The sequence below is a fragment of the Mycena indigotica genome, assembly GCF_014461135.1.
Source record: "Mycena indigotica strain 171206Taipei chromosome Unknown Mind.scaff0011, whole genome shotgun sequence".
NCBI lineage: Eukaryota > Fungi > Basidiomycota > Agaricomycetes > Agaricales > Mycenaceae > Mycena > Mycena indigotica.
Window position 1 is genome coordinate 3,011,980 of NW_023503010.1, and position 20,341 is coordinate 3,032,320.

The following is a 20,341-nucleotide window of genomic DNA, read 5'->3' on the forward strand; positions in this document are numbered from 1 at the left end:
GCGAATGCCAACAAGGACGGAGAGGGTGCCTCTGCCCCTACTGCAGCGCCATTATTGAACAAACGCAAACCAATATCAGAGGAGCGAGAGCGTGTTCAATCAAAACTCGACTTCGCAACTGCCCTCTCCAATCTTGCTTCTGGGAGCTATCAAAAAGCTGCCTATTCGTTCCTCAAACTTGGTCCTGCCAAGGATTTTGGCGATTGGATGGGTCGAGTCCGTGTCTTACTCTTTCCGTAATCTGGATGACACTGACTCTCGATGTAGCTCGTGGCGCCTGGCGACATCGCTATATACGGTGTTCTGTGTGCGCTTTCCAGTCTTCCTCGCTCGGCTCTCAAAGTCCAGATCTTGGAAAACTCGACTTTTGGAGTCTATATCGAGCAAGAGCCATACGTCCGCGAACTGGTTGAAGCATACCTCGCGAGTAATTTCAAGACGGTGCTTGATCTTCTCAACCGATACTCCGCAAGACACTCTCTGGACTTGTACCTCGCGCCACATGTTGCTGCCTTGACGAATCTGATTCGCAATTGGGCGGTTGTCCTCTACTTCCGCCCGTTTGCATCTATTCGACTCGATCGAATGAGTGCTGCGTTTGGTTGGACTCTGGAGGAGGTCGAAAAGAATGTTGTCCAGCTGATCCAAGCGGGCTCTATCCAGGGGCGGGTCGACAGCCAGAACAAGATTCTCTATGCAAAGCAAACGGATTATAGGGCGGAGTTATTCGCACGTGCGATAAAGGCCGGTCGGGATATCCAAGCCACAAATCGCAAGGTCTTGTTGCGAATGCGACTGCAAGTCATCTTCCTTGGGGTCATTTGTTGTCTGACGGTCTTGCAGTCAACAAGCCGAACTGACGATCAAGGCCCCGAAAGGCTTTGGTGGGTCGATGGCGGATATCATGGGCCAAGCCGATTGAAATGTAAACCTCCCTGTTGTAGCTCTAGCCTTGCACTTGTTTTCTTCGCTGAATCTCGACTGATCACGCATATGCTCACAAGCTGCCTGGCTCCTATGCTTGAACAAGTCGCGATCGCAAACCTTGAACGGGTGACAAGTACTGTTGTGGCTCGAGCATTGAGCCTAAGTACCTGGTTCCCTCTTCTTCATCCAGCGATTCTGCTCTCGATATTGAAGAAGTGGACTGAGGATCCAACAAGTGATGGTCAAAACCGTAGTGCCTTGCGCTCCTTTTTCGTCCAAGTGTGCTAGCTAAATACTTGACAGAGCTACTCGAACTGAGTCCATTATATACCCGCCATGTCGATTCTTCTTGGTCTGCCATTTGCCCGTGGTCTGACTGTCTTCCTTCTAGTCGGTGTGGAGAAAGAGGCTGTATGGGCTATCATTGAGGTCCGATTCACGCTTCATTTCAGGGTTCACTCAGACGTAATACAGTCGCTCAAATTCAAAGCTATATCATGATCGTTATCTTACCAAGACAGTCAAGAGGCTCTTCCTATCCACGCTCGTAAGCTTCCATAGCAGTATGTGAACCGAGGCTTGCGGCTTGCTTACCACAAAATTGGCGTGTGGCCCACTATCACGTGACTGCTGACTGAGCAGTCATTTTTGCTTTAAAACCTCGATTACGATGGAGCGCGATCCTTCAGGACTGTTCCAAACCCCAGTATGGCTGCTCCTATGGCGCTCAAACCACTCTCGCTGCACGTAATCTCGGACTCCATATGCCCGTGAATTCCCTCCTTTTCAACTTTGCGGAGTCACCAGCTCAATGATTGCTGAACGTAGATTCTGTTACATGGGCTACAAACAACTCAACCTGGCCATGGCCGCAGCGAAGAAAGAAAACTTGCCGCTGGACTTCAAATTGCGCTTCAAGCCGTTTCTTCTTGACCCGACGCTGCCCACCGATAAACCACTCAACAAACGCGAACATTATGACTCCAAATTCGGGGCTGCCAATTTTGCCAGGATGGAGAAACAGATGGCCGCCCGTGGGAAGACCGTCGGAATCAACTTCTCTTGTGCGTCCTGTCTGCTGTGTTGTCTGGGTACTGATGAGACCATGCAGACGGGGGCAACATTCGTCAAACTATTGACTCACATCGCCTCATTGAGAAAGCATTCTTGGTTGGCGGAGATGAGAAGCAGCGCTTGATCATCGATGCGCTATTTGGTGGCTATTTTGAGAAGGAACAGGACGTGGGGGATCACGACTTCCTTGCCGAATGTGCTGTTCAAGCCGGCGTATTTGCTTCTAAACCGGACGCGGTGGCGTTCCTGGCAACGGACGAGTTGAGAGATGGGGTTCAAAAGGATATCACCGACGCAAAGAGAATGGGAGTTGAAGGCGTACCGTTCATCCTCCTCAATAACAAGGTCTGTGCGATAACTAGTGATGCATCTCAACCTCTGATATTCCCGCAGTATGCAGTCTCTGGCGCTCAGGGCGAAGAGACTTTCCTTCAGATCTTCCGCAAAATTGCGGCGGGGGAGAAACTGGCGGCAGACGAATCTTCAGAAGATACTTGCTGATATTCTGTTCTTGTAGGGAAACATCATTTGTAACTACTGGTCGACGTCAAGCTTTCAGCTGTTCTCAGGAAAGATGATTGCGATCTGAGCATTCTCTGAACTGTCCCTCTCAACTTCAATTGTCAGATCAGTCGCAGGGTCGACATTGGCTGTCCACGAAATAGACGGGTGACCGGTGGTGAGACTGAGATTTACGTCTTCAAAGGTGACGGAGCCAGTGGGGTATTCGTTTGGTAGAGTAACACCAAACTCCTCCAGCCTAAACGTTGCTTTCTGAGGGAGCTGCTGCCACATAATTCCAACATTGAAGGGAAATGCAGGACCAGTGTTCCCAAAACCAGCCCTATACCAAAAGGATGGCGTTGGGCCTTGTGGATGTCCTGGGTCGCTGGCAATCGAGACAGAGATGCGGTCCCCTTCGCGGACCACTGGGTTAGAGCTGGAGGATGAGATTTGCAGCAATGAACCGTCGTTTTGTTCCAACACAATCACCGCTGTCCAGAAGGAGCCACCCTGCCGTGTTGTGCCACCATACTGGGGTCATTGTCAACATCTTGCTTGGACGCAGAAGAATACAGACCTGAAGTCCAACTTGCAGCAGGGGGAACAAGGTATTGCTGTCGTGTTCATTGAATAGGCCAATGCCAGCACCAAAAAAGAATAGCTGGCTATTGAACGCCGCAGGCTCCGGAGGAACGATAAACGATGTATCGAAAGACTGGATGATGTCAGACGAATTGACAATGGTTAATGCCTCAGTCAGACTATAGTCCCCACGACGAGTAAGGGCTAAATTCGAGCCCTGGGCCCGAGTCTTGCCAGTGTGAGCGCCTTCGAAAACGTGTATGAGGGTCCCATTTGGTGCAAAGACATCGAAATCTTTCCCAGATTGTTGAATAGAGCTCCCGGGAGGTGCTTGGAAGATCGGTTTGCCATTGGGTGTGTAGCCCGCTGGTACGAGACCCAGAGCAGTTTGCGCGAAGAGGGCAGTTATGATGATATGGAGAAGGGGCGACATATCGTGTCCACTGCGCATGCTGAGTCTGGTTGAAATGCTCTTGAGAAATTGTGTTTTCGGCGGGCATTTTGACTTGCCGAATGTACTTGCCCCGAGTCGCCCGCGAGTCTTCGACAAGTTACAGCACTTTCCAGCATCTTCAGCTCCGTGGATTCTGATAAGCGTGCAGCTGCACGGTATTGAGGAGCCGTCGTGGGATTGAATGGTATGGAGAATGTGCTTATAACCCGATTCCCCGCCTCGGGACCAGATGGTTCCGATTCAGCGTCCAATTGACAAGCAAACATATTCCTAGATCAATATAAGTAATGATCTACAAAGCCCGAGATTTCTGGAGTGAATTACTCCCTTCTGTGCTCGGAACCCAGGCCACGGTTCGATTATTTGAGTCAATATGAGTCATCCTTTGTGCTCGCAACCCTACTTTGTCACCACAAATCATCATTGGCTTCAATGCTTCATTTTCCATGGGCCTGAAGATGGGGGCTCGAGGTCCAGTCACCAACAAGTCACTTCAGGTCAGCATCGACTGGAAATTGTCATCGGGCGTGATCTTTTGTTGCAAAATGACTGGATGCAGTCGGCAAGGGTATGAATGTTCGAGTACGAGAAACTTGAAGGTGCTACGGCGTTGGAGACTTGGAGTCGCTTTCTGCTGATTTCGAGAAAAGTGTTTCGTCGTCGTCGGCTCGAACGGAAAATTTCACCTGAGTGACAAGCCCAAGTACATATCGCATTCCCTTCGTCGCCGAGCTTGGTTTTGATGCATCCGATTGATTCCTGCAGCTAGCTGCAGCTCCAACACTGAGATAGACATATGTAGTCAGCTGGTTCAATGTCTAAAAATACGTTCAGAAGACACACATACTATAAATATGTGATGTACTGGCTCAGCCGTTCAACGAGATGTCTTCGAGTCTCAACACGACACGGAAGTGTGGCTGAACTTGAAGTTGATGCTTGTCATGCAAACGGCACGTGCCACTCGGAGCTTACTAATACCCATTCATCATGGCCTTGAACCAACATGAGCTGATTCCTTGGTTGATTCACTCAAACACACCATTGACCCCTGTGGACCTACCTTTTCATAGGGCTTGTTTGACTCACATAGCTCCAGGCAACATTCTGCAGGTTCGAAACATCCGAGTCGATCTTAAAAAGCAAGCCGGAATCACAACCGAAAAGTGACACTGTCACTACACTTTGTTTCTCCTCATTCACCCTCACTGGGCCTCAGGATCACAATCCAGATGTACATCTGAGTAGCCCACTGCCTCACGATCCAACTTCCCGCACCTTCTTGAACTCGGATACGGAGACTGTGCTGACATATCCTATATTGTAAGTACTGTTCCCGCCTGTTTCGACTGCTCCCCGACCTGACCCGCATCTAGATGAGCCACAGGTCCAACTGGCGATAGCGTCTCCCGACTGCTGATCTCCGTGATGAGCACTTTGCCTGCACCGGCACAGAAGTTGCATCTTTGGCCCTGGCCTGTCGTAGCCGGCGCAAGCTGCGTGCGAAAACAGGCAATTCAAGTGGACCACAAGTAATACAACACTTTCTTTCGCCGAGGCGAATTCTCGTCGATGACGCCCGAACGACGGACCACCTTCTCGTGGTCCCAATTTTGGCTTCGGTACGCAGAGCAATTGGGAAATAACGGAGCACCGTCATGGTCGGGAAGCGCGCTATCTGCTTGTTAGATAGCTGGTAATCAAATAGTTCTACATACGGGTCATTTGTCTGTTTTGTTGTCCACTGCTTAATGGAAGTAGCTTCTTCTTCACTATATTTGCGAGCCCCGCGCTGAGCTGAAACAGAGTTGGGCTTGGCATCAACACCTAGCCATCTTTAACTTCCTATCGTGCCCTCCGAGACTCCGAGTGCTGCGTTCTCCCACCATGGTCTTGTGCTTTAGTCCCTTCGTGAGTTCACCAAGGGACTCGGGGGGAGGATCATTGTATGGCCCGCATTTCGGCGGCGTTGCAACCAACACAACGCCATGTGCGACCAGATAGCGTAAGAACCAACCTTTCTTCTTCTCTTCACTCACCAAGGCTGGTCCTTAGTGCCCTCGTCCTGCCTGGCGCCGACGATTTGCCATTCAAAATGTCGCTCACATTCATTCTCCTCGCCCTTCTTTCGACAGTTAGCGGCCTTCCCACCTCATATCGCTTTTCACGAGCAGATTCGGCCGCTGTAAACCCGATCCCATCGACTGCACCAGCAAACGAGACCGCAGGCTGCTCTTCGTCAACAGCGGCCGACTTTCTCGCCCAGTTTTCTTCCACCAACCATGCCAACATAACACTCGCCCTCTCACCCGAGCTTGGTGGAAACCGCTCATTCCTCGTCCACCTGCCAGCTGCATACGACCTCGCAGTGCCCCATGCGCTCGTTGTATCGTTTCATGGCTTCAAGAGCAATGCAAAGAAGCAAGAACGGATTACCGGCTTATCAGGATCTGGAATTCGAATCAACGGGAAGGGAATCGTCGCTGTTTACCCTCAGGGTCAGTTTGGGCCAGGCAAGAATGGCGATGAGAGCATCAGGGCATGGCAAGGAGCGCCGTATTCGCCACCAGGGGTTGACGATGTGAGATTTCCATTTCGTTGCCCAAAACAGTCGCTCACGCTTCACAGGTTGCGTTTACTCAAGCGCTCGTCAGTCATCTTTCGGAAAACCTGTGTTTGGACTCGAATCGGTTCTACGCGTCGGGAAAGAGCAACGGGGGTGGATTCACCAATCTGTTGGCGTGTACTCCAGAGACAGCGGGGCTCTTTGCTGCATTTGCACCAGTGTCTCCGGCTCTTTACGCCGGTGCGAATCCAGCAGACTGTGCGCCAGGAAGAGCGGTCCCACTCATCAATTTCCATGGTCTTTCCGACCGGATTATTCCATTTGGAGGGCAGGAGTCAGATAGACAAGGGAGGATTGAATGTGTGTTGTTTCATTCTATCTTGGGAAATAACCTCAAATAACCAGACGCAACACCAAACATAACCCAGTTTCGTGAAGCATGGGCGGAACGGAACGGATGTGGGTCTCCCTCCAAAGTCGGGGCAGCGGTCAAGCTTGCCGCCGTCAAACTCAACAAGAAGCCTGCGGTCTCCCATCCTCATCCGGACACGACGCTGAAGGCATTCCTATGCAATGCTCAGGTTAGTGTTAATCGAGCAATGGAGTTAAAGCTCAAGGTTAGCAGGTGAACGGTTTCACTGTCGATGGGCTTGGGCATTCTTGGCCGGGGACGGAAGGTCTCGACGGCGGCGTTGCCACGTTCAACGCAACTACGGCCAACATCATCCCATTCTTCGACACGTATGCATTAGGTCAATAGACATTTAGACATGTACCACCCTCAAACCAGAACGCGCTTCAGAATGTCTCGCAACTGTCCGATTTCCTCTGTGTATTCCGGGCGAAGTGGCTCGTAGTTATCTGCATTTGCCTGCTCCTTGCAGAACTGGTACCCCGCCTTGAAGAATCGCGGCACACTAAACTCTGGACCATTCTTGCCATCACTAACCAGAAGTGGGCTTGGCAAGTAACGTTCCCAGAGTATCGAGTTCCCCACGCCAACGCGGGCGACATTGAGGTTGGTCTCGAATATGGCAGCAACGTCGGCGAGAGTGTGTGGATTTTCTGGTGGGTATGGGAGCGCGGGTCGTTTCTTGTCGTAGACGATCGGTCGGGGGAAGAGGAAGTGGACAGACTTAAGATGGGGGAAGGTTGACAAGCAAGTAAGCAGTTTCGGCGACAGGCTAGCGTTTCGCTCAAATGCCTCCCAATTCCACTCGAACCCGAATTCGACGAGCTTCGCGGGGTCGCAGAGCCCAGTGACAAGCTTGATGGACTCGTCTTGCAATGGACCAAACCCGACCCGCACACTACTCAGTCGACGAAAAGCCGTTTCCAGCGCGGAAACCCAAGCAATGTCGTTCGGGGCAGTGGAGGTGAAAACGTCGGGGACAGTTCGTCCAGGCTGACACAGGACTCGTTCGTCCACCCATAAATGTGTGAGGTTGGCCAAATCCCCAGTTTGAGCGCCCGAAAGGAAACCCGAGACAATGCCAGGATATTCGCGACCGGGCTTGCGAAACACTTGCTCGGAACCCCGTCCACGACGCGAAGTTGATGCGTCATTCCAATAGTAGCGTTCGTTCCAAGCGTTGTCTTTGATCTCGAGGAGGCGGAGAGCTGGGATCATCTGTGGTGTCAAAGTTTCGAAGAGTCCAATTACATGCCATACTGCAGTTTGGCCGTCAAAGGGCAAACTTGGATAAGTATCAATCATAAGAGTTGGCAGCAGACGCAAAAAGGCACCTATATCTAACGAGGATTCTCAGTTCCGTCAACTTATCACAAGAAACCATCTTCAACGGTCCATAAGTGGCTCGGGAGAGAGTCAAGTCGCCCACATCTAGCTCCAACGTCGTTACAGCGGGAAAGCCAAGATGCTGAAACCTGAAGTCTGGGGAAGCGCCTTGCACTGGCGGGCCACCGCCACGCCAGTCCCATACGCCAGCCGTTATATCCATCTTCAAGTGTTTTAACCGATGATATGTCGAAAACGTATCGTATTGTGCGACCATCGTCTTGTAGAAGGTGAGGTTCACATGACGCAGCTCTAACGTGGTAAGCCTTCGCCCTACCGTCGAGGCGAATGGCCCTAAGCTTCAACCAAGTCAGCAACTATGCTGAGTGCGTAAAACAAGCACGGACTCCCATATCTCACCGTCGTATTCTGAGGCGAGCTCTCCTTGCCACGCATAATGTCTGCCCCCGGAGCCATTGTCCATGCTCGAAGAGAGCGAGCAGTCGATGGTAACCGTTTGGAGACAGTTTAGATCAGTTAGGCTGCGAATGACGGCCGGGTTTAATGCAAGACCCGGGAAGCTGAAATAATTCAAGGTGTGAAGACGAGAAGATGCCCGCACTAGACCTGGCAAAGTCTCGTGAATGGACCAGGCATCGACCGTAAAGTCGTCCGCCATTGAGAGATTCACGTTGTCCGACTCCGCCTCGAATGCAATGGAGAGGTGGCGAACAGAGGGAAACCGGTCAGAGTTCTTGTGGAGGAAGCACTCCAATAGCTCCCTGGAAGACTTTGTGGCCTCCTTGCTATAGGTGTCCACGTACAGGGGCAACTCGAATCGTCGGATAAGCACGGCCGAAAAAAGCGGATTTGTTATCGGAAACGCTTCCAAAATCAGTTGAATCGTCCGCCGGCAAGAGATGTAAGCAAGAATATTCGAGAAAACGTCCAAGTTGAGGATGGGTTCAAGTTGGTTGGGATGCACCATCTTGTGGTTAGAGTCAAGAATGCCGTGGTGGTGTTGGTTATGTGAAACCTTCAGGGGTGAACATGGCAACCACAGCGCCAGCGCCGAAGCTGCGTGATGAAATACAAATAGAGTGAGGTTCATCCCTGCTCGGGGAGCAAGGAAAACTTGGCAGAGGAATAAATATCTAGAACTATAGCTGGAGATCATCGACTTTAGCTATCAAACCACGCCTTATCCGGCCCCTCTAGCGTGAGGCGTTCCTTCGAGGCAAAGTTATCTGCTTTGGTGGGGTTGTGGTGCAGTTCCCTCACACGCTCCGCATCCTATTAATACACAAATCAGCATCCTAAAACAGAGTTGGATCGAAAGCATACGACGGAATCAGCGCCGACTTCGATCGTGTAGTACTTGTCTGCCAACTTCAGCCACTGAACAGCCGATTTCGCGCTGACAACAAGTTAGCATAGAAAACAAAAACAGACGAGGGGAAACGCACTCTCCATGCGCAAGCGCCACCAGCCCTGCCTCTTCCGAAAACCGTGCCCGCTCAGTGGTATATTCCAGCTTGAGCGCGAGCTTCCACATCGCACGGACCATTCGGACAGCGTCTTGCCCAGGAAGTGTGCCTGGAAGGAATGAGGAAGAAACCTGGGGTTAAGCAGTCAACACACCGTTGGCCAAATTGGTGTCAAAGTCGTCCACTAACGCATGCCACTCCCCCGCCCATTCATCCCTCTGCTTTGTGTCCTCCTCGTTGAGGGTGCAAAACTTGCACGTGCAGGTGAAGCCATATGTCTCCTCGAGATGTTGTCTACATGATCAGATGACACAGAAAGGAGAAAAAAAATATTAAACGCACATTCTAGCCGACTTGGGCCCCACCTGGCCCAGATACGAATGCCCCAACTCCGTGCCTTTCTTGATGTCCTTCACCGCATATATGCGTAGTTCATGGTCGACCTCCCGCCACCAATAGTGCACATTATTCGCACCTGGGCACACATGATTGACTCTTGCGAAGCGCGGGAACAGACCCCGGAATGGCTCCCCATCGACTGTCATGGCGGCGACGTTGTTATTGAGGATGCCTTGCGTGAGCCAGAAACGCTCGTCTGGATTTTGTGTGGCTGGGTCGAGATTGAAGTCGAGGGGCTCGCCGGTCTCGGGGTCATCGTCCGGCCAAAGATTGCTATGTGTGAGGTTGAAGAGCGTGTCGCGCTTGGAAGGGGAGAAAGTCCAGTTGTAGAAGAGTTCTTGCACCCAATCGCGTGGGGCTGGCGAGTTGTTAGAAAGACTCGACAGAAACGAATGAACCACACACTGTCGTCGTTTGGCGCAATAACCAGCGGCTTTTCGCGGAGTATTAGCTCGCCGCGCTGCCCTAGCTTGAGCGAACACGCTTATTTTGGAGTGGATGTTACCTTGATATCCCGAACGGCAATGGCGCCTTTCCCCTTGCCCGGCAACGCAACCACTTCAAAAATCTTCTTGTCCGCCATAATGCCCTCGTAGTCGTATGTGTTGGGGTCCAGAACAGTGGGCTTTTGGCTGAGAACTGGGAGACGACTGACAATGAATGACTGGAAAGTAGGACGCGTCGCTAGTGTTGACAGCGCAGCACCAGCCAGCGCCGCCAGCGACAGCGCCCGCCACGACACGCCCGCGGTCCGTTTCGGCGAGGATTTTGTTTTGTTGCCCATGATGAAGAGACGAAGGCAAGCTAGGTTGAATTGGTTACCGTGTCACAAAGATCGGAGGCGACAAGTCCGCTTGGCGAGATCCGATATTGCAGGCCATTGGCATTGGGGATCGTGAACATGGTTGGTGAATGAGAAAGGACATGTTGCTTGTGGTGGTTCGTGTTGAGAGTTCATTACATAATTTGTCCAGTCGCACGAGCCGTTTTGAAGGCAGCATCAGTCTACGACAGCCAAAAGTACTCGTTTGAGCAGAATTTCGCCAAATGGCGCTACACAGTCTCGGGCTACTTATCTAATGCCAAACTGCAACTCATAGGTCGTCTGGAAAAACGATGCTAACTTGCGCATTCCTTGACCCGTCCTTGTCGATCTTCATCGAAACATCTGTCCCAGAATTCTGCTCGATATTCCATGTCACCGCGGGGAAGCCCGTGGTAAAGTTGACACTGACATCTTCGAAAACCAAGGAACCTCTTGGGTAGTCACTTGGCTGAAATGCTCCCTCCTCCGATACACCCAGCGCCACTTTCTGCGGTAACATCTCCCAGCCAACGCCGAAGCTCAATATGTCAGGGCGGTTATTCAGAGCGGCGATAAAATAGTAAGTCTCGGGGGAATCAGGGAATTGTGGACCGTTTGGGTAGTTCCTGATTGTTATTGAAAGTCGGTCTCCAGCATTTACGGCGGGGTTGGCATTTGGATCGAAGGACTCAAAGAACCCTCCGCTTGGAAGGAATTGCAACAGCACAACAGCCGTCCAGAAAGGCCCACCGTCGATGACGCTAGCTCCGTACTGCAATGAGACTCAACAGATGAAGGCGTTGAAAAATTTGACAAGACTGACCTGGAGTGCAACTACAAGGGACTGTTGCGGTTCTCCCGTGTCGTCTAAGAGCTGTAGGCCAGTGCTGAAGTAGATGATCTGGCTTTCAAATGTTGCTGGCTCCGGAGGCACGACGAATGAGACGTTGAATGTTTGGAATGCCAATGCATCGGATGTGGTTAGTGTAACAAAGGCCTCCGTCGTGCTCAACTCCTGTCGTGGAATCCACCTCGGGGTTTGTTTGGATTGACTGCGCACGACATCTTCGAAGACATGAATGACGGTCCCATTGGGTGTGAAGACTTTCATATCTCGGCCAGATTGCACGACAGTCGAGCCTGGCGGGCCGCGGAAGATTGGTTGGCCGGTGGGAGTATGGCCAACCGGACTCAGACCCAAGACGTTGGTGGCCAAGAGTGCTGCGGCAAGGACCCGAAGATGGAACATCGAAAGTATTGAGCTCTGTGGATGTGTTGCGCGTTAAATATGCCCAGCCAAATTCACTTGGGTGAGATACAGCAGAACTGCTGTTCATCTCTTCTGATTGGACATTCAATCTTCCCAGTTTTACTTACGGCGTACTTATATGCACGTGCACTAAAGGAATTCAGCGAAAAATCAGCTTTCAATGCTGCTGTGTGAAGTCTTACTGTACAATCATCCCACTCAGTCAGGCTTTTGACAGAAGTCGCCTCGGTATGATGGCAATGAGTTGGGATTATTCTAGTACCATGGTCGCATTCGCCGCTCACATATCTCAGCCACTCTGCTCCTTGGGACGATCAAGGACACTATTGGTTTCTTCACCGATGACGTTTGTAATGCCCAACATATCACAGAAAGCCTGTGTTTGCGGATTCGAATACGCCCGTGCTGGAAGTGGTTCAGTTATCGAGAAAGACAATGATTGAGATGACAGACGTCTCTCGTTCGTAATTTCATTCGCATTCGCGCTCCTTGTCGGTGGCGCAGTGTGCTGGAATACTTGGACATCATCGACAATTTTGACTCCGTCCTCTCCCACATTTGCTCGCACCCATTGCAATGCGTCTTCGAGAAGCTGTGGAACCAAAGTCGGCGACGGGAGTTGTGTCGCTTGCTCTTGCAGTGGAAGATAGGAGGCAAAAGCACGGACAACAGCCAGCCAGTGAGGATCAAAGAAAAGCTGTGGACCTTCAGAGCCCGAGTTGGCGTGTGTTTCTGGTGTTGGAACATCGATAACCTCAATAAATGGCCTTCCTTCACCTGGTTTGTCAAGCGCAAGGAAGTGGGTGTACTCGTTGGCTTCTGGTTGTTTGCCATGCGGAACGCTGGCAGTGAACCGGATGTGCATGTGGCCAGATACCCAACGCCGAGGTCGAAGCTTTTTTAGAAGAGTTTCCAATGGGGGAGAGCCAAGGGTATTACTCATAACCTATAGGGAGATGAGAAGATGCCTCTCTCACACTGGACCTCCACTAACCGAAGTTTTGAACCTCGGGTTATCACGTAGCAGAGTTTGGGTATCGCCATGTTTCTCTATTCCATTTGGCCAATCGTGTGACATGAAAATGTCCACGGAAGGGCCTCGTAGCTGGAGGGAATGAGTACAAGGAATTGTTTCAGTCAACAGATCCCTACATTCATAAGCCGAGTAATGTCATATTGGCGAACGTGGTAGGCCGATGCAAGAGTTGATGGAATGTATGGTATTCGTTCGAAATGTCCTATGGCAAGTACTTCAGTCGTAATACTAACTCAGTTACCATGAAGCTGACCTTTCTTCCAATCGCTGGCATGCCATATCCCACTCGCGCCAGCAACTCGGAGCCAGCCGTCGACCAGGACACAACCCGCTGCGCCGAGGTAGTATATCCTGGGAGCAAGCCATGCACCGTGATAACTTGTAGGACCATTCGCGTAAGTCTCAAGGTAGTGGCGCTAATCAGAGAAACGCACCATTCCCACATATGTCCCATAGCTTCGTGGTTGCCTCCAATGACAATGGTGAGCACTGGCGCTCTCTTCCGCCCCGCATAATAATTGTGGAAATCGTTCATCAGACGGAATTTAGGGGGTGCTTTCATCGTGCACAAATCCGCGTTGCATCGATTGGCCTGGAATCAAGTTAGTTTTGCATGCTGGATATTATTCATCCAAATGACCTGGAAGTCGCCGCAGCATAAGAGAAGTTCGACAGGTTTTTCCCCGGCCCTCTTTGCTTCTTTGTTGATTCGGTGGATCGACTGGTAGATCTGGTCGAGGTGGCCATGAGAGCAGCCGACAACCGCGACACGCATGTTTCTTGTGGGGTGGTTGTGGAACATCCGCACCGAGCTAAATATTCGGTGGACTGCACTCATTGTGAGTCAGAGGCAAACCGTGACAAACCGTGCAAATCTCGGCCCCGCCCTGTGGTAACCTGTGCTTTCAGCGCCCATGAAAGTAAATAAGCAAGAGTTGACTAGATGGACAAGTTAGACATTGTCGGGTCGGACAAGTTGGTATTCTCGACACGTGAGTGACGTTATCTGACAACCTTTTCCTCCCCTCCATTAAGTATATGAAGTTGGGACAATGTGCAGCATTTTGTTCTGCAACTCTTGCCGGGGCATCTAACATGCCGCGATTGTATCATACTCAGTCCGAGTCCTTGGGCTATCGACTTGCGTCGTTCAAGAAGAATCCGGAAGCCTTCAAATAATGCCGATATCAAGTGATTCAAGTCCGAGTCGATGCACCATCCTCTCAAGTGGCAAGAGCCGACGTCCATTAATATAGTCCTAATTCTCTCCGAGTCGAAATGTCTGAGGGTCAAGTCCATCTTCCGTGGTGAAACAAACTTCCGCGAATTTTGTCAAGGCTAATTAGGAGACCCGCCCTCACTCCCGACTCTTTCCTTTCTGCATCCATGCCCAATCAACTAGAGGCATTCTCACCCAAGGTGGTCGCCGTAGTATGTTTTTACATTGTCGCTGCGTTGGTTGTAAGTGCAGGTGTTATGGGGCGTATATTCATTCGTAACTCGTTCCATAGATGGTCTTGGTAAACAAGGCCGTCCTCAACCAAACGCCTGACCTTCCGTTTACCTTCCTGGTTTGTTTCTTCTCACTAGGTCCGGTAGCTCACCAACAATTTGGTTGCAGTGCATCCAATTTTGCATAGCAGTCCTTCTATTACGCGCGCTCGTCCTCATCTCCGACTCCCCGCTGCACCGAATAATACGCTTCCGACTGGAGCTGCCTGTGCTAGATCGTGCGACCGCCACAAAGCTCATACCCCTTCTGTGTGTCGGATTCATCGGCTTGGTGTTCAACACACTTTGTTTAGCCAAGGTTGACGCCACATTCTTCCAAGTCGGTTTCCAACAGCCCAGCTTTCCGCCCTGACCGGCCTGCAGATTACACGTGGACTTCTCCTCCCGTTCACAATACTGGTATCGTCGCTGGTCACCCGATCTTTCCCAGCCAAGACGGTCATCGCTGCAACCGTTGTCGTCACCATTGGTTTCATCGTGGGTTCCGCAGAATCATTCTCTTCGTATGCCATTGATCCAGAGGCGCTCCGAGCAGTCTTCTATGGTCTCATCTCATGCCTCGTTCTCGCGATCTACACTGTCATGAGCAAGGTCGCGACCACCACAATGAAGCACTCTGTTTTCGTCATCTCTTACTGGGGAAACCTTGGGATGGCAACCATGACCCTGCCGCTCATAATCTGCAACGGGGAAATCGCTGTGTTCCAGCAACGAATAGCCAACCCCGAGCAAGAGTGGACCACTTTCGTCGTCGGGTGTGGCGTCACCGGCATTTTCGGATTCCTCTTGAGCCTGGCGAACATTCTCTCGATCAAGGTGACCAACCCGACATCGCACATGTTCTCCGCGGTATGTCTGACGTCTCGTTGATCCCGCAAAGCCGCTCATCTACTCACTTCAGGCCGCCAAAACCGTCATTCAAACTCTGATTGGCGTCCTGTTTTTTGGGGACCTGCTTGATGTGTCTCGTGCGACCGGCATCCTCCTCATTACCGCGGGGACAATATTCTACACATGGGCCCAAATACGCCCACACCCGCAGCAGCCATCTTACGAAGCAGTTCCGACCCTAGATGATGTTGAGAAGCAGACTGGCGAGACAGATGACGAAGAGGACGATGATATAGAAAAGGACTTGACTGAGATGAAGATTAGATAGTCCCACTTCCGCATTGGCTTTGTCCTTAAGCTTGCATAACTGTCTAGTATATAGTCACCGACCATGAAACCCAAGCAGACAACACCAACAACTCAAGTGATATTCCAGTCCTAGCACACCCACTGGCATCAGATGGTCTTTGGAATGCATTTTGCTGAACAATATGATACATAATATGATATGCTATAATGCATATTACAAATATATTTCAGCCCTTGAAATACTAGTAGTACACCAAGACAATTGCTGATGGGATCTTACATAAAGAATTTTAAAGATGAACTCCTGACTTATTTGTTTCAAGTAGGTTATGTTGAGAATGTAAGCCCGAAGTGCCCGATGGGCTGACTAAGGGCTGACTGAGCATTTCTCTTACCTTGTAGATCTTCTAGTAGTTTCCAATGTAGTATATAATGTAGGCCACTGGTGCATACAGCCCCAGTGGATTGTAACCAAGACTTAACAGTCAAGTGCTCCAAGCTATAGACAAAAGCTTTATTCACAACAGGTTACCTACTGAAGAAGCAATGGTGCACCAAAGCTCACCTGGGTTGTCTATGTTTGACTTGGTTCAAAATGACAGAAAAATCTGGGTCAAAATATGAATATATTGGCCAGATATAATATAATATGGTCCAGAAGGTAAAGATATAATTTGCCAAATCATATCTTTACTTGGCCAGAACTAAATTTTCCATTGATTGTATAATCCTTTTATAAGCAATACTATATCTCCCCTAATTATTTACCTACATAGTACAGTCGAACCCCTCTAAAGTCATACCTTTTGGTGGAAGCACCGAGTTATGACTTCTGGGGGGTCATGCCTTTTGAGGGACAAGTAAAAAATTTAATAAAAATCAATTTCTATAGCTGTCTACGGTATGCTACCCTAAGTAGAAGTGTACTATACTGTTCTAGAGAAGTAATCAGTGATTTCCGAGCTCTGCATAGAGGACATTGCCTCCAGCTGGGTTTGACGACCAAACAGAGCAAGAACACGCTCCATTTTGCGTGCATACTCATCCCCAATTGTGGCGGAAAAGCGTTGCAGCAACGACACAGCCTCAAGGGCTTCGCGACGTGTTGGTGCTGGCCTAAATTCTGCATCGTCGTCTGCATCATCGTCTCCACCAACCATATCTGCCATCTCTTGAGATGTCTGTGCGTCAACAACTGCCCTGACGATCTCGTCAACCGTGGCAGCGCCAGTGAGAATATTCTCTTCAACTGGATTGAGCAAAGCCTCAATTGGCAGCCGGTTGTTGCGCTGCAAGACCCGATGTGATTCAAGACCATCAAGCTGCTGCTCAAGGTCAGCCTCGGCAGCAGCAACAGGGTTGTTGGCAGTGGTAGTCGAGGAGTTGGGGGGGAAGAAGAGATTTGGGGAGAATGCCGGCCTTGATCCAGCAGTGTGCGATGGTCTGAGCCGTGACTTCGTCCCAGGCTTGTGCAGCTAAGCGCTGATGAGTGCGGAGTGGGGACAGCAAATAAGCTCTCTAACTAACCAAACCAACAAAAACAACCAAAACTCCACTTGTCGTAGAGAGAAAGATGTATAATGTCGAGTAGGAAAAGTCATAAAAACCCAAAAATCGTCAACTCCTTGTGCGAGTACAGGCCCCTGTGAACAGAGCCTTGGCACAGATGTGTAAGGTTGTAGGGTAGATATAAACAGCAACCGGAACTCTTGTATTCAGCAACCGAAACCCTCAACCAATAATCCTTCCGACGCGATGATACTATTTCGAAAGAGCTAGCAAGATAGATTGACGAGCTAGATCCCCAGATGCACCTAGTAGAGCGGGGCAATCCGTGAACCTGCCAAATACAAAACAGAGATATAAATACTAAACAGAAATTGATAGAATCAGGGAAAATCTCGAGTAAGGAAAGTCATCCATGTGCATAATTGTATAGGTATCGTTTCGCCATACGGCCCAGAGTCGAAAATCCAGGTCCAGATGACTGGTATCGCGTGTATTGGAGTCAATGACCTGTGTAAATCTTCCATGTTCGCGACCATCTAGTTTGTCCTGTGAAGAATCCCTCGATCTTGAGTATGATAAGTGGATAGCTCTGCTTCCCAGCTTTCGATTGACACCCATAACTCGTATCTTGTGCATATGGCCTCAGCGGTGGTTGTCCCAACTCTCCTGGCGCATTTCCAATGTTCAGATGATCTGTTCCTCGACAGTGTTTTAGAGTCGCCGTTGATCACAGGTCCAGGCCCCAATCAATTGAGTAGGTTTTCGCCGTTTAACCGTCCCTTGGCACTCTCGATCCTCCAGCATGATCCGAAACCACGTTCCAATGATGTCAGTCGTCGATACCAACAGAGATAGGGGTGTCCCTTATCTAGGAGAAGTCGATCTCGAGTCTCCACTGAGCGCCAAACCGAATATGCCTTTTAGAATACACTCCCTTTGGGTATTTTGCATAGAATTGGATAGATTCTAGCATAGAACGGGCTCTGCGAACTTTTCCTAGTCAAGATTTTGGAATCACTGAGAGCGATTTGATAGATTTTGACTGGAGTTTAACTGGTTCTTGTGCAGGTAATTCCCTAGCTGACCATTCGGGACTCATGTCAACTCTGAGACGTGCGCTGAGCAACAAAATCGACAAAAATAGTCGTTTCCTGGTCTGTCCCAGACTGCGGCTTATCAGCGCATGCCACAGAGCTGATCAATGTCGTAGATTTTGGACGGAGTAATTCCCTCGTCATAGCGGTCGATGGCATAGCGGATGTATTTGGAGCGGAAATGAGCCCTTGAAGCAACGAATGATGCCTGCGTCATCAGGCTGGACATGGGCGGTGAGATTAGCCTCGAAATTCTCAACCTGAATATTGGTGAGATCGGAAGGTGGTTTGTGTGCCGAGAAATTGTCTTGGAGAAGTAAAATCTTGCGCTTCTGGTGGCGCATATCAGCATCAAATTTCGTGAGCCACTCTTGATAAAGCACTGTTGTCATCCATGCCTTCGCGTTGTTGCGGTAATAAAACCCAAGGGCAGCAGCGGTCCGACACTCAAAGCAGCGTGGCTGCTTTGCCTTACCAATGACAACGGGCTCACGCTTATCAGAGCCATCGGCATTGACTGTGAAGGCATATGTAAGCCGCACTTTGTTGCCTTTTACACCACTGCTCGTCTTATTCGACAAGCCACGATCGGGCACAAATCTAAATGCTCATCAGTCTTCATTCAATATCTGGAGTGGACCACACACACATAATAGAGCCCAGTCTCATCCATATTGTACACGTCACGCAGTGCGTAGCCACCCTCCTTAATCACTTTGACAATTTGTTCACGTTCACGCTCGATGGCCACAGGGTCTGCTGATGCCACCTCACCATGTCGCTTGACCTCGTGAAGACCAAGACGGGTCTTAAGCCGTGCCAGCCACCCATTGCTCAATGCTAGCCGGTCATCCTCCGGAACTCCTGCCGCATCTGCAAATTGTGTCCATTTCTGCCGCAAGACTTCGCCACTGATAAGAATATCATTTGCCATCGCCTGCTCAACCCAAAGGTCGAGCATTTCCGTAACCTCAGGGTGTGTTGTCTGTCGGGCGCGTTTGGCTTTGTGGGAGTCTCCATACATGTCATTCTTGGTGCGTATCTTTGCCTCATTCTTGACCCATTTTGAGATTGTGAACTGTTTTAGACAGAGGTTGGGATAAATGGGATGGAAATGTTGTGCCGTTTTGGTCTGGTTCTTGCCATTGGCATGATGCCAGTCAAGAATCTCGACACGTTGTGCATGGGTCGCGCGTTCTCGATGGGTAAACACAGGCGCCACTTCTTGCTTCTTTCCTGGCTTCTTGTCGGCAGGAATGACAGGCTTCTGCAGTAAAATTTGAGAGATGATATAAATGATACATGTGTGCAGACCTTTACGCTTTTTACTCGTTCTTGGAGCAGGTGCGACAGTACTTTTCATACCCTGCGCAAATTCCTTCAACTTCTTCACAGCAGTCTGTAATGTGGGTGGAAGCTTTGCAGCCTTGGCACTAATGTCAGACCCAGAAGCTGTCTCCAGTGCCTCCAGAGCGTGTTCTTCATCAATGACATTTGCTTCATCGTCAAGCCAGGTCTCCTCCTCCCTTGTAAGAGCCTTCCCAGCCTTCAGCCGTGCCTTGAGGGCATCAGACTTCGACTTCACATGTGCCTTGAGTCGGGCAAGGCCCTCCTTGTAGTCTTTGAGCTTGAGCATGGCCATGAATGACTTTTTTTTGTGTTCGGACAAAATCAATCAATTTATAATCCTTGATTTGGCCCGATATTTCCTTTTTTAGATAGGATTATGACTTTCTACCGACTAATTTATGTATGACATATGAGTTTCTATAGACATATGACTTTCCCTTATGAACCAAGCCGGTGGAAGGTCCCCATCATGAAAATAGAGGGGTCATGCCTTTTGAGAGGCATGACTTTAGAGGGGTTCGACTGTACTTCTTAAACAATTAAATTTCATAAAAACATAAAGACTGACAGAAATAAAAATTTAAGACAAAACCTATTTCTAAGTTCACAGTACAGTTGATTTTTCTATTTTTCTATATTATAGCAGGTGGTGTCAGGGTTCGGGTCGGGCTGTCGGGCCCTATACGGCCCAATGGGCCCTCACCACCCTTAGAGCCTGAGGGCTTGACAAGCCCTCATATATTCACAAGCTCAAAGCACTGAGCAACAACACTAATATCCCAGAGAAGGGACATAATCACGGATCACGCTTTAGTCAGCCATCAAGCCATCATGACCCGCCATCAGGGATCATGATGCGCCGCCAGACACCCTTGACAGCGGGCCCCATCGGCC

The 20,341-nt window shown here is 50.0% G+C and overlaps 8 protein-coding genes across 8 annotated transcripts; 3 read left to right on the forward strand and 5 right to left on the reverse strand.

The window, feature by feature from the left end:
• Positions 1-1,635: 1,635 nt before the first annotated feature.
• On the forward strand, positions 1,636-2,502 carry MIND_01201900 (DSBA domain-containing protein; the record flags this gene model as incomplete). Its single annotated transcript, XM_037368527.1, has 4 exons — positions 1,636-1,697; positions 1,756-1,991; positions 2,039-2,346; positions 2,395-2,502. 4 exons carry the CDS (start codon positions 1,636-1,638, stop codon positions 2,500-2,502), a joined length of 714 nt encoding a protein of 237 aa, XP_037215453.1.
• Positions 2,503-2,556: 54 nt separating this feature from the next.
• Positions 2,557-3,538, reverse strand: MIND_01202000 (uncharacterized protein; the record flags this gene model as incomplete). Its single annotated transcript, XM_037368528.1, has 2 exons — positions 2,557-3,036; positions 3,083-3,538. The coding sequence occupies 2 exons, from the start codon at positions 3,536-3,538 to the stop codon at positions 2,557-2,559; spliced, it is 936 nt and encodes a 311-aa protein (XP_037215454.1).
• Positions 3,539-5,529: 1,991 nt separating this feature from the next.
• MIND_01202100 (uncharacterized protein) lies at positions 5,530-6,867 on the forward strand (the record flags this gene model as incomplete). The annotated part of the gene is made up of 5 exons (XM_037368529.1): positions 5,530-5,546; positions 5,597-6,122; positions 6,170-6,467; positions 6,513-6,688; positions 6,733-6,867. 5 exons carry the CDS (start codon positions 5,530-5,532, stop codon positions 6,865-6,867), a joined length of 1,152 nt encoding a protein of 383 aa, XP_037215455.1.
• A 21-nt stretch (positions 6,868-6,888) lies between these two features.
• On the reverse strand, positions 6,889-8,833 carry MIND_01202200 (uncharacterized protein; the record flags this gene model as incomplete). Its single annotated transcript, XM_037368530.1, has 3 exons — positions 6,889-7,804; positions 7,854-8,204; positions 8,253-8,833. The coding sequence occupies 3 exons, from the start codon at positions 8,831-8,833 to the stop codon at positions 6,889-6,891; spliced, it is 1,848 nt and encodes a 615-aa protein (XP_037215456.1).
• Positions 8,834-9,027: 194 nt separating this feature from the next.
• On the reverse strand, positions 9,028-10,515 carry MIND_01202300 (Set domain-containing protein 5; the record flags this gene model as incomplete). The annotated part of the gene is made up of 7 exons (XM_037368531.1): positions 9,028-9,138; positions 9,190-9,262; positions 9,312-9,441; positions 9,487-9,626; positions 9,675-10,089; positions 10,137-10,191; positions 10,237-10,515. The coding sequence occupies 7 exons, from the start codon at positions 10,513-10,515 to the stop codon at positions 9,028-9,030; spliced, it is 1,203 nt and encodes a 400-aa protein (XP_037215457.1).
• Positions 10,516-10,825: 310 nt separating this feature from the next.
• MIND_01202400 (uncharacterized protein) lies at positions 10,826-11,785 on the reverse strand (the record flags this gene model as incomplete). Its single annotated transcript, XM_037368532.1, has 2 exons — positions 10,826-11,308; positions 11,360-11,785. The coding sequence occupies 2 exons, from the start codon at positions 11,783-11,785 to the stop codon at positions 10,826-10,828; spliced, it is 909 nt and encodes a 302-aa protein (XP_037215458.1).
• Positions 11,786-12,095: 310 nt separating this feature from the next.
• MIND_01202500 (RNA lariat debranching enzyme) lies at positions 12,096-13,758 on the reverse strand (the record flags this gene model as incomplete). The annotated part of the gene is made up of 8 exons (XM_037368533.1): positions 12,096-12,211; positions 12,260-12,752; positions 12,801-12,911; positions 12,959-13,044; positions 13,096-13,220; positions 13,277-13,434; positions 13,483-13,654; positions 13,709-13,758. 8 exons carry the CDS (start codon positions 13,756-13,758, stop codon positions 12,096-12,098), a joined length of 1,311 nt encoding a protein of 436 aa, XP_037215459.1.
• Positions 13,759-14,228: 470 nt separating this feature from the next.
• MIND_01202600 (TPT domain-containing protein) lies at positions 14,229-15,513 on the forward strand (the record flags this gene model as incomplete). Its single annotated transcript, XM_037368534.1, has 5 exons — positions 14,229-14,303; positions 14,354-14,413; positions 14,464-14,673; positions 14,718-15,203; positions 15,256-15,513. The coding sequence occupies 5 exons, from the start codon at positions 14,229-14,231 to the stop codon at positions 15,511-15,513; spliced, it is 1,089 nt and encodes a 362-aa protein (XP_037215460.1).
• Positions 15,514-20,341: the final 4,828 nt, after the last annotated feature.